At 34.2% G+C, this 13,083-nt stretch overlaps 1 protein-coding gene across 10 annotated transcripts in view; it reads right to left on the reverse strand.

Moving 5' to 3' along the window:
• Positions 1 to 609: 609 nt before the first annotated feature.
• The window catches only part of CEP152 (centrosomal protein 152), a 90,375-nt gene continuing 77,901 nt past the window's right edge, over positions 610 to 13,083 (reverse strand). For 6 of the 10 annotated variants that reach the window (XM_031955162.1, XM_031955155.1, XM_031955161.1 and 3 more), the window contains 5 exons: positions 9,012 to 9,105; positions 7,226 to 7,329; positions 5,155 to 5,311; positions 4,803 to 4,906; positions 3,220 to 4,549 (listed from right to left, as the gene is read on the reverse strand). In XM_031955162.1, coding sequence (XP_031811022.1) covers positions 3,564 to 4,549; positions 4,803 to 4,906; positions 5,155 to 5,311; positions 7,226 to 7,329; positions 9,012 to 9,105 — 1,445 coding nt within the window. In that variant the 3' untranslated portion in view covers positions 3,220 to 3,563. Of the gene's footprint in view, positions 827 to 1,389; positions 1,673 to 3,218; positions 4,550 to 4,802; positions 4,907 to 5,154; positions 5,312 to 7,225; positions 7,330 to 9,011; positions 9,106 to 13,083 lie in introns of those variants that run through there. The other 4 variants (XR_004232376.1, XM_031955158.1, XM_031955154.1 and 1 more) reach the window with 4 other exon arrangements.

Genomic DNA, 13,083 nt, shown 5'->3' on the forward strand with positions numbered 1-13,083 from the left:
AAGCTCAACAAAAGGTAATTTTTGAGGAACTCATATATTGTGTTCATGTACAAGGAGCATGACTAGCGCTGGACTTTGAGTCAGTAGCATGGTGTGTTCAAATCCCTCCTCAGAGACAACATGGACAAGTTATAGTCTCTAGAACCTCAGTTTTCTCATCTGTAGATGGGAATAATACTTGCATTATCTACTTTATGGGGCTGTAAGGAAAGCACTTTGCAAGTCTAAAGTGCTATATAAGTGTCTTACTATTATTGCATACACAATATACTTTCATGGCACTCTGCATTTCTAAAACGGCTATTCATTCATTCTGCATTTATTAAGCCACTATGGCTTATACAGGTACTATTTAGGGGACAGTGGGAAGCACAAAAGTAGAATAAGGGGTCCCAATCTCAAAATGGCCACCAGTCTAAATAGGAAAAAAAAATTTAAATTTGTTTTCTAGTAAATGAATATAAGCAAGTCAAAGGTTGGACAAGTCTATATATCAGTGCCATAAAATGCAAATACCACGCTCACTACAATCACCATCACTATACTACTACTACACAATTTAAAGTTTGTGAAACACTTGAACAAACATCATAATATTTAATGTTTACAATGACTCCATGGGGTACTATTACTATTATTATATCCACTCTGCAGATGAAAAGTAAAACTTAAAATATGCTAAGTGACTTCTTAGGGAGTCACTTAACTAGCATAATACAGGATATAGGATTTGAACCCAAGTCCTCTCCATAGCCAGTACTTTTTAAATCCTATACCAACCTGCTTCAGGGAGAGCACAACAGGGTTCCTTTTATGTGAGCAACTCCTACACAAATACAAAGCAAAACAATGATTAGTGAGGGGAGGCTTAATGGGTCTTTTTTTCATGTACAGTTACTCTATGAAACCCAGCTTTTAAGAGATAGCCCAAAAGTAGAAATGAGAGAGAATACAATATACAGCTTATGCTGCTCCTGCAATTACAAAGATTGGCTTGCCTTTTCATTTCATTTAAAGAAGAGCTGAAAAAAAAAAATTTAGGGCTTTTTTTAGGGCTGAAAATTCATCACTAACAAAATCAACCAAATGGTTAAGTTTTCAATACACCTTAAGGGAACATCTAATACTAAATAACTATCTGGAGCCAGTAGATTGAGAAATGTTATTAGATTGACTAATATAGGACAAGAGACAAGACAGTTGAACAAACAGGAACCAATTCTCTTTCCTCTCCCAAAACCATCATTTTTATAAGCTATAGCAAATTCATGAAACTGGGGGTAAAGGCTTCTCTGTGGTTTGTATAGTACCTTTATAATAAAGAGTATCTAGTAATCCAAAAATATCTAGAAAAAGACATTGCTAATTACATTTACTTTTCATTGCCAATTACTAAACTGTACCTTTAAATTTATTTCAGAGAGAATATGAAGTAGTTTTTTTTTTTCTTTTCTAAATAGGAGTTTAATTCATCTGAGGGTGGCTCCAACACAAGCTGGCATTTTTGTAGAGTTTTGTGGAGATGATACCATCCATGCTAACAGAGAGCAGAGATATGGTCAATACAAAAATAATTACCATCTTTTGTACAGTGCGCTGGTATGAACTTGTTTGATGCTGTGGGGAGATTCAAAATACTTCAAAAAAAATAATGACTCTGTATCTCGAAGACCTGTGAAGGAGTGAAAAAGTTATTGACCTTCCCCATTCTAAATCCAGGTTCCCAAACTCCATGCTAAGAATAGATAATTTGCTAAGGTACCAAGAACCCTCAAATCAAGCAGTTTCCATTTTAAGAGTGCTAGGTTTGAGAGAAATCTTTCTTGAGTAGTGAAAAGTAATAAAATGGCTATTTTTTAGTATTGCAGAGGAACCTCAAACTTCCTTGCAATTCTCTAAGAGGGGAATGATAATTAGATGATTAGGAAAAGAAGTGAGCATTCTCAAGAAAGAAGTTGAAGGATACACCTTCTTCTAATATTTTTGATAACTGCTTAAACATCTTGCATGATTAAGTCCTCCCAACATTTAAAAAAGTCAACTTTACTAGTGACTTACAAAGTTGACTATATATTAAGAATTAGGGCTCATTAGTTCTTTTCAGGGTTTAATATTTGTAGTCATTAGTCAGATATAGATAAGAGTCGACACTGATGTTCTTTTCAGAAAACTGGCACACAGAAATCTGTGTGAATGAATAAGCATTTGCACACATTCTGGACCACTTTGCTTCTAACAGCAAATGTGAGGTTATTAAATTTAGTTTTATGACACAGGCAACCATCTAGACACTAATTATGGGTCAACCCAACTATGGACATAGTAGTTTTTTTACGGATTCACATTCATGTACATATGGGCAACCCAACATTAGGCTTAAGCTTGCATCTGTCTAGCCTCCCCACAAAATATGGCTCAAGTTGGAGAGTTCTGCTTCTGTCTAGCCTCCTCAGAGAGGTCACCATCTGGTGTGGTTGAGGAATGCCAAGGTTATAAACACTAGGCTAGGTTGGAATTATTCTCATTCTATCCTATGGTATCAAGGGATGTTGCCAAAGTAGGATGATCTGCTTTAAATGCAAGCAGCTGTAACTTTTAACTTTTAAAGAGATTCACTTGGGCATATCATTTAGATGGTTAGTTATTCCTGTGACTTTTCCTCACTTTAAAGATCTCATTCTCAATTTGTGACATGAATAAACTACGTATCTTTTATAAAAAAAAAAAAAAAAAAACAGAATAAGTCAACGAGTTCACAAAAATATAGTAGAACACAGTCCATAACATATTAAAAATGTAATGCCTAATGAAATAATGTTGACTTGCATATAAAGCATCTTGAGGAGAAAGTGAAGCACTCTGATAAAGAACTCTTTGTTTTTCTGTGGGATTGTAGGAGTTGTGAAATTATGCAAATATCAACTTGAAAATCTAAGTGATACTTTAAATAGTAAAACCATAAAATATTGTACTTTGCAATATATGTAGTACATAAAAAAAACTTTTTTTCTACTTGAGACAAAATAACAGTTTTGAGATTTTGCAAAGAAAACTGCATTCCCACAGCAAGTCTATAAATCATGTAAAAATTCAATCAGTATTAAAATTAAATTTTGTTTCCCATATTTACAAATGATTAAATTTACATTAAACTCTTCAGGAAAAATTTCCAACCATGATACTAAACATTTCTATTACAGTGTGAATTACAAAATAATCTATAACAATTCTAATTAGGGGCCATATATAGTTTTATTTAAATATAAAATAATTTAACACTGCACAGCAAACTAATTTATAGGTATAAAAATAGATTCTGTTTAGCAATCAAAAATAAACAATACATAAAAAGACCAAAACATACAATATCATAAAATTTGGAAGATTAAGGCAACATAAATATTTCAAGTAATTTTATGAGGTTACTTTACTCATATAACAGCCAGATGTTATTAAAACATCCCAAAATAGACAGAGCTCAATTTTTTTTTCAGTACAAATTTTCCCTTTCGGATCTCTTCTAAATATATTAGCGTATCTTCTTAAACACTGTACAAGAACAATTAATCTAGATTGGTCATTGGGCTGTCAAAGCCACTATCCTGCTGACTAGTTTGGGGAGCCAGTAACAATTTTCTTGAATGCTGAAGAAATGCTGAAGAACGAACTGCATTGTTCAGTTTTTTGAAGTCTGATTTTAGTACATCAGAGGTGTGGTGAGATACCTGCCCAGGAGGCTTATTTACCTGCTCTGTCTGGGTTCGTTTGTCTTCTCTTTTGACAACAGGAATGTGATCACTTTGACATAAGAATTGTTTACAAAATTTATTGGCTTTTTCTTCTGCATTAGAAAGGCAAGTTTTTGTTGGAAATTGCATGAAGGAAACTGATTCTATTTGTTTATCCAGGATCCCTTGTTGCAAAGGAAGTAAAAACGATGCATCATTGCTACATAAGATCTCAGGAGTTACACTTTTTGAACTCCAGTCAAGGGAGTCACTGGTATCTTCTTCATCCTTTACTGGAGTTTCCCGAATATCAAAATTCGGATTTTTCTCAACTATGATCTGCTGACAACACTCAGTCTGTGAATTACATTTACGTTCTTTTAAAAAGCGTTTTTCTTTTAGACCTTGAAATGTTACATGATTGGCTCCTGAGTCAGAAAGGCCAGGAGCCTGGGAAGGTATGTGTACATTTTCACATTGCACATGAAGGCCAGTTTTGCTTTTTCCACCTTCACCAGAAACAAACTCAGGATGCATATTTCTTGGCAAATCATCTTGCTGCTTGCATGCAGTCACACTGCTCAGAATGCCTGAAGATGCTTCTCTGAAAGCAACATGCCTTGTTTCCATGTGTTCTGTATCTTCTAACCGTTGTCTTAAGTTACAAGGTAAATAATTCTGAAGGGCTTGCTCACCGCCTGCCTTGGGGATATTATTCCTGCTGCTTGATTTGTTTTCCATATGGCTTCCTCTACTCAGATTCACATAATTTCTTTTTGACTGTTCAATTCCAGGCAGTAGCTCAGATGATCGAGACACTGCTAACAGTACAAGGAAAGAAAACACAAAATTAGAGGAAACATTAAAAATGAAAATAATCTTTTCAAAGTATTTTAGAAAACTTTATCCACCAAAGCTAGAAATTCTTGGGCTGTGTTTCGAAATGATCAATTCAACATTGAAAATGAGCTTGCTCTTTCTCTGCCCTTGTTTTATAAGGCAGAAACTCAATCTCTAAAAGAGTGGGAAGGGTAGGAAAAAACAAATTACTGAAGTGATTCATTTTTTACATACCTGATGATGAATTTTTGATCTGGGCTTTATTAACAACAGGCGTTTCCAGCATTTTAGCCATTGTAGCAAGCTTGCTAGCAGCATTCATGATTTTTTTCTCGGCCCTATTTGGAATTTCAGAATATTAAATCAATACAGTTCAGAGGAAAAATTAGTTTCTCTACCCCCTTAAGCTTTCTGTTATCCAATTCCCCTTTGCCAGTTTTTAGAGCAACACAGTCATAAATTTCTTTCACCTCAAATGTCATGTAAAAACACTTTAGTTTTTTAACTAGGAAAAATAGTAGAACAATCACATGACATCCCAGCTCTCTCAATGCAACAAAATTTTGCTTGTTTACTGTGAACTTACCCTTCCTGCTTTCCATCATCCTGCAAAAGTTGGTGCAGGCAAACCAGGTAGTATTTGCGCATCCTCTGAGCAGTCTCTTGCCTCTCTTTAAATAGTTCTGCTTTTAGCAATTCAGCTGCTCTCTCTTTACTTCCCTGTATATACCGAATCATATCACCTACAATGCATGAGGTAAAAAATGTGCAGAGCATTTTAAAAAAAAATAGAATGTCCTAGAGGGAGAAAGGAGATGTTTCAGAACTATTTTCTAGAAAAATAGACTAGTAGGAAAACTTAAAATATGATGTTTTAAATAATGTCATGGAATATAAGGATTTTGTTTTGGTAGGGTCTGAAAAGAAGCATTATATATATTCCACTGAATGATGAAAAAAAATCTGTCATGTTCTAAAAAATATCTTAGGCAAGAACATACAGAAATTGGAAAAAGGAGAAAGATGTTGAGATAGACTTTCAGAATTGAAAAGGACAGTTTATAAAGACTTGTCCCTTTGTTGAGATGTGATGGTATTTGAGCTGAATGTGTCATTGAAATACTAATTAACAATTCATAGGCTCATAGACTTAGTACAGAGAGGAGCCTTACAGGTTTGACCTTGTCATATAAGGATGAGGCAGTTGATGCCTGGGAAAGGTGAAAGAAGACAGTTTGGACCCATATCCTTTAGCTTCAACTCCTCTGGCTTTGTGTTCCCTGATACCTCTTTGTATAATCTTAATGACCTATGTGCTTCCTTATCTGTAAAACAAATGAGTTGGACTCAATGCATTCTAAGATGTATTTGAATTGAACAGTAAAGAAGAACTAGAAGAGAAGGGAAGGAGTTACTGTGAAATCAAACAAATCAAACTAGTTTTATCTAAAGAAATTCCTCATATCTGTTCTAAAGGTTCCATCATATTTATAGAGCACATATAATCTAAAAAGCTTTTGATTTAGCTTTAGAAAAAAACTGAAGAATTATCATATATAGTTAAAATTGGGTGGGGCTTAACAATGCATGAATCCCATGTAACAATCAATGAACAAGCATTATATTAAACATTTCTTATATGCTAAGCACTTACATAGTGCTAAGCACTTATATGCTAAGCTAAGTACTAAGCACTTAGAATAAGATAACAAAAATAAAATTGTTCCCAACCTCCAGGAGCTTACATTCTGTACAGATGACCCAAATCTACACCTAAGTTTATACAAAAGATCCATGAAATGAATGCTAGGAAATTTGTGAGGAGCAGATTGAAGGGATAAGGAAAAGGAAAGACTTCATGTAAGAAATGGTGCTTGGACTTGCTAATTTTGAAGAGAAAAATAGTATTCTAAAGGTGAAGGTAAGGAGAAATTCTATTCTAAACAAAACCCATGCAAGGGCACACACATGTCAGGACCAACAAGTGGTTATTCAGTTTCTGCTTCTTCAGTTTTCTAGTTGTGAGGAACTCATTCTATAAGTAAAGCAATCTATTCTATTTAAAGTAAGGCAACTTATTCTATTTTTCAGGACCCTGTAATTGTTAGGAAGTTCTTCCTTATTTTGAGCTAAAGTTCTAATCCTTTGCACTTTTTACAATTGGTCCTACTTATGATTTATCTATAATATAATCAAGGGACACTTGGTGGCAGTGGATAGAGCTCATGGACCCTGGAGTCAAGGGAATCTGAGTTCAAATAGGACCTCAGACAGTTGACACAATTTACTAGCTGTGTGAGCCTGGGCAAGTTAATTCTGTCTAGAGCCTGGGCAAGTTAATTCTGTCTAGAGCACCTCCCCAATTATAATAGAGTCAAAGTACAATTAAAGTATTACCCTACTTAAAGCAAATGATTGTCCACTATAGTATAAGAACAATACAGCTTTCTATATACCTTGTGTAGGGAACAATGTGTATGTAGATCTAGGAAAAGGCATTAGCATTATCTAAGACATAAATTTTTTACAAATACCTAATGTCTAGGTATTGAATTTACAAGAGCTACAAGAATCCCCCAATGAGGTCTTCCAATACCTTAAGATGATTGTTTTTAACTCTGTATAAATTGGATTGCATAAATTTTACAAGAACTCACTCTTAATTTTTTTTACAGCTTTAATGTAATGTCCACGAAGTTCTTCCAAACCCTTTCCACTGCATATCAAGCAGCTATGGTCAACAGCACCTTCCGAAAATGATCTAAAAACAAACCAAAGGTTCAAAGTTCAGTTCAACATAGATTCATGAAATACCTACACCATGTGCTAGACACTGTGCTAGATATTGTAGATTTAAAGAGAAAACAAAAACAAAAACAGAATAATCCCTATACTCAAGGAGCTTATATACTCTATGGTAGGGAAATAACATAAATACAAACTGTAAACTAAAGATAATGTTTGGTCAGAATTACTATTTATTATTACTATTACTCTCATAACTAGGGGAATCAGAAATGGATTAAGAGTAGAAGGTGACATTTGAGCTAAGCCTCAGTGAAGCTCTCTCATTGAGAGAGTTAGGTCCTCCAAAGGCAGGCGGCGAAAGGGGCAAGATTAGTCCAAGCATAAGGAAGAGTCTATATATGAAGGCACAGAGAGGATGTAGAATGTCAGGTATGAAGAACTCAAGTAGGCCAGTTTATCTAGAATATCAGTTTAATGAAAAGGAAAATAATGGGAAATAATCTAGAAAAATGAGTCAGATCCATACTGTAACAGGCTTTAAATGACAGGAGTTCATATTTTTTTCTATAGGCAAAAGGTAGTCACTAAAACTCGAGTAGGGGAGTGACATAGTCAGATCAATGCTTTATCAATATAAACTTGAGCAATGTGGAGGATAGAGACAAGGTACTGATAAGGAAGCTACTGCACTACTCCAGGAAAGTAGTAATAGGCTGAATTAGGGTAGTGGATAAGTCAATGAAAGAGACTGATGTTAGCAATATTGAGGAGATAAAACAGACAAAACTTGATAGGTGCTTGTTTATGGGAGTGAGGAAGGAAGAGAAAGAAAAGAATAGCAGATAACTCCCTAGGTCTGTACATCTGAGTAACTGGAAGGCTGGGAATACCCTCAAAAGGAAACAAGGAAATTAGGAAGAAGTAGGTTTTCTGGGAAAAGAGAAATTCTGCTTTGCATGTCAGAGGAATGAACTAAGTGTCAGCTAATAAGTGATTATTCAGTTTCTGTTTCTTCAGTTCTCTATCTGTGTGGAACTCAAATTTAAGTAAGGCAACTTATTCTATTTTTCAGGGAATTGTAATTGTTAGGAATTTCTTCCTTATATTGAGCTAAAAGTCCTAATCCTTTGGAGCTTTTACAATTGGTCCTACTTTTCCCTTATATGATTTGAATTTAAGACATCTAGTCCGTTTTGGATATGCTAAGTTTGAGATGTCTGTGGGATATCCAGGTGGAAATGTCTAGCAATCAAGTTGGCAATATAGGAATAGAAGTAAGAACAGAGATAAAGCTATATAACATATGCCGTTATATCGGAGATATGTGCATAGAAGACAGTCATTGAATACCCACAGAAACTAATGGGAATAGATGGAAAGATAGAAGAGGGTCTGGGACAGAACCCCGATTTACATCTGTACAAGAGGTAGACTATGGATGGTAATCCAGCAAAGTAAGGAGCAATCAGTGGAATGGTAGAATCATACTAAACCAGTGTCAAGAAAACTCAGAACAGAGTATATCCAAGAGAGATTGATCAACTATGTCAAGCACTACAAAGAATTCAAGAGAAATGAAGACTGAGAAATAACCACTGGATTTAACAATTAAAGATTACATAAAAACAAACCTCTAACAACAAATTTCACTTGGAAAACAAGTGAACTGTTTCTTTAAAATGGAAACAATTTTACCTTGGTGGTATGCTAAGTGCCTTCAGTTCTTCCAGTTTCATTTTCATCTCATTGTTTTCTTCCATTAATTCTTCAACAACTCTATTGTTTTCTTCTGCAAAATAAAAGTTTGTAGTTTATTTGACCATGTGCTTTCTTTTCCCTATCTCAATTCTACCCTGGCTGCAAATCTTTAGGAAAAAAAGCTATATAATTTTTTGTCATTCTCACTCCAGAATGATTACTCCCTTGTTTTATTTTCTTAGCAAATTAAAAAATATACCATACCACTATATATTTGCTTGTATTTTATCTAAGAATTGTCCTGTTTCACAGAATGACAGAGAACATCACAACCAGAAAGGTTTTCAGAGTACATGCAATCCAGTTCTCAAATTTTTCAGAGAAAGAAAAACAGACCTCCAAACATGATATAATTTATCCCAAGAAACAAACACATTGCTACTTAGTGGTAAACTGGGACTCATGGCTAGTTACTCTAATTCTTTAGAGTACTCCACACTGCTGACCTCTCTCTTATCCTGGATGCTTCTTTTCCCTAGGTTATTGTGACATTCCTCTGCTACATTTCTTCTACCAGTGTGGCTGCCTTTTCTGGTCCTTCAGTCAGAAGGGAGCTCATTCACTGATCTGAAGATCCCTGTAGACTATGCGTATAGGGTATTTACAAAGATTTATGAATAAAAGGCTGAATGTGGCATATACAAACATTCCCTGTTATACTTTGTATATCCTTAAATCTATATTGTCCTTACAAGTTCCAGAAAAAAAGGAGCATTTCCATGTTGGTAGAATGAGTGGCTCAAATATATACCTAGTGGAATAGTAATTATTTTTTCACCCACTCCATTGCATTTAAAGAAGAATCTCTACTTCAATTCTGGGGACTTCCAAAATTTTTGCATAAGAGGATGAGTTGGCTTAGAGCTGGAAAATCATAAATACCTGTCAGTGATGTTAAGTTGTTTTTATGACTCACTGAATGCTAATGAATCACAAGGTGAGATAAAATGAAATCTAGACTAGGAATCATCAACAGACTTGAATTCTAGTTCAGCTCCTGACTAGCTGTGGGGATGTAGCTAAGTCACAAACATTCTCAGCTTCAGTAACTTTATCTATAAAATGAGGAACTTAAATGAGAAGATCTCAAAGATCCATTCTAATTCAAATATATATATATATTATGAACTCCATGAAAATATTTGGAAAGAGGAATTACAGAAACAAACAAAAAAAAAACCCAAACCACACCAATGCAATATTACTGAATAGTCAAAATCTTAAGACTCGTAATCAAAGCACTAGGGTTCTGGTCTTGGCTCTATTATCAACTTGGGTGGCCTAAAAGGGAGGGTTGATTTTTCTGACTTATTCTTTGTTCATGTATTAAACTAGGTAACAATCTCAAAAGGGAATTGTGTCAAATGACTTATTTCATGATTACAATGTGAAATATAAAATATTATTATTGAATAGCAACAGTAACCAACAACTATTGCCATATGTTGTGTATAGTATTTTTCCTTTTGTGATTTACTTGGTTTACATAATTTTACAATTACATTTTTATGTAGATATGTATAAATTTTGTATAATCATTTCTTTTGTTCTTCTGTCTACCATTTCACTAATGGTTACTAATTAGTGCAGATACAAGGGCAGTTTCAAATCCTGAAGAAAGAAAAATCTGCCTTTGAAATTCTACCTAATCTTTTAATTGTCTATCTTTAACATTTTCCCACAAGCAATGGCTGGTAGCATAAAGCTTCTCTGCTTTTTTCTAGTCTTTCTTGAAATTTCTTCTTTTGAGGACATATGGAAATTTAAAAGGAGATGCCAGGGGAAAGAATTTCCCTATCTGTTTATACTTTGAATATTTCACTGTATGGAAGCATACACACACACACACACACACACCCCTATAATGCTAAAAAAAAAAAAATGCTGGTGGTTTCTTTTTTGGGGTAATATGGGAAAAAATTTCTTTTGGTTACCTTGATGATTCTAGAGATTGTGAATTTTTTCTGGTATCCAAAGTAGTTAAATGATACAAGGATTAAAGATTTGAATTTGGGATCTAAAAATCTTAGTTTTGTTTTGTTTTTTTTTGAGGGGGGTTCTTATTAGTTATGTGATCCTGGACAAATGTCTCATCCTCTCAGAACTTGTTACACCAGGACTCCCTAGTGTGTGATGAAACTCAAGTGAGATAATGAGTATTTAGAGGTACACTTTGCAAACCTTAAAGCATTATATATATGTCGATGTCATCAATTATTATTTGACAAACTCCCTCCAACACAATGAATATTCTATTCTCCCTGCTTATATTATCATTCTGTAATTTTATATACAATCATCTCTTGGTTAATCACATTCCTGAAAACAGAAGTGTGGCTAATCTCTAAATCATTTTTACTTGTCCACAAGATTTTCTTTTGACTTACATTTGAATGAATGATGTACTGGGGAAATCACTTCAAACAAAGCTAGTTACACTGTGAAGGGCTAACTCAGGATTAAAATAGGAAATTATTTAGTTTTCCCATCCTTGAATCATTGTTCAGTTTCACTTGGCAACCCAGTCTACCAATTTAATATTATATAGTTTGTGTTTCAGAAGGGTACTAGTACTAATAAGATTTCCCTATTATGATGTAAGCCACATAGAAAGTAAAAGCTGGAGAAAATCCAGAGGAGAACAACTAAAATAATCAAGAGAATAGAATAGTCAACATAAGAGAAAGACTGAAAAATTAAGAACTCTTGGTCCAAAAAGACAAAGGCTGAGGCCATGTCTTTTCACTTAATTTCTCTGGACCTCATCAGTCTGTTTATACATAAAATGAAGGAATGGATTAGATTATTTCTAAATAACCCTTCTAGAATTTTTTTTTTTTCCTTTTCACCATTAAAAAAAAAAAAGACAGTTGAAACTAAAACTATAAATTTGTTGGAATGTTTTTCTGCTGTTATAGCTTTTACAAGGATAGGACAAAATACAAGGAAAAAAGAAATAATGTCAGTGATTTTGGTTGTAGTTTTTTATGGAATTATGGATAAAATTAGTCCAAATTTTCCACTGATCTTCATAAGGACAGCTCTTCCTCTTCTCCCAAGATGCTTTAATGTTGATTCATTAAAATGTCATTCAAAATATCTTTTCATGTTTAGGTAGGGAAATGAACAAATTTTAAAAAAGATTTCCAAAATTTGGAGCATAAAAGGGCTTCTGGCTAAGTCTTCTATTAGCTAAAAAATTACACCAATAAAAAGCCCTTATAGTCCTAAAGCATTATAGTTAAGGTTTTTAGAGTACAATCATTCTATAAAATTATGACAAATATGGATGCTATTTCTAGCAGATATACCAAGCTAGAAAGTTTTGAGTATAGATGCAATGAGAGACCAGAGGTAGAAAAAATTCGTAAATTTTTTTGACCATAGCAATTTTTAAAAGACCAATGCTATACTAGTCTAAGATGATTGAAGACACTGAAGATGTAGGGATTTACACTAGGTCTATGAGAACTCTCACTGGTGAAATCTTGGGTCTCTAAAATATGTCTAAATGATAATTATGGCCAAACTGTGCAGAATGTACTAGATTTTATCTGATCTCATAAGGCTCAAGCAGAGTTGGGCCCAATTAATACTTGGAAAGGAAGCCCATTAGGAAACCTTAGAACCACAGGCCTTTTGGAACCTAAACTAACATTCTACTCTTAATTCTTTATTGTTTTATGAAGGTGACCCTTGGTTCTTGAAAACTATCTAAAAAGCATAAGCTCTGGTAAGTTATAGAGATAAAAAGATTTCAGAAGTATAAGTCTGATGATGAATGAATATGTCATCTGAGTACATGCCTCGCTACATTATAATAATCTTGTCTGGGAGTGGGTCACTTTTTTGGCCACAACAATTCTGGAAGACAATTTACTAAGCTGTCAAGGAAATGGGACTAGTGTCAGTGGAGGAAGTGCCAAGTATCAGCAGAAGTGTCCATGACAGGGAAGACACACATTCTTAAAGTAATGAAGTTAGCAAAGAAGTTACACACCCATGATCC

Source organism: Sarcophilus harrisii, chromosome 2 (genome assembly GCF_902635505.1).
Source record: "Sarcophilus harrisii chromosome 2, mSarHar1.11, whole genome shotgun sequence".
In the NCBI taxonomy this organism is placed as follows: domain Eukaryota; kingdom Metazoa; phylum Chordata; class Mammalia; order Dasyuromorphia; family Dasyuridae; genus Sarcophilus; species Sarcophilus harrisii.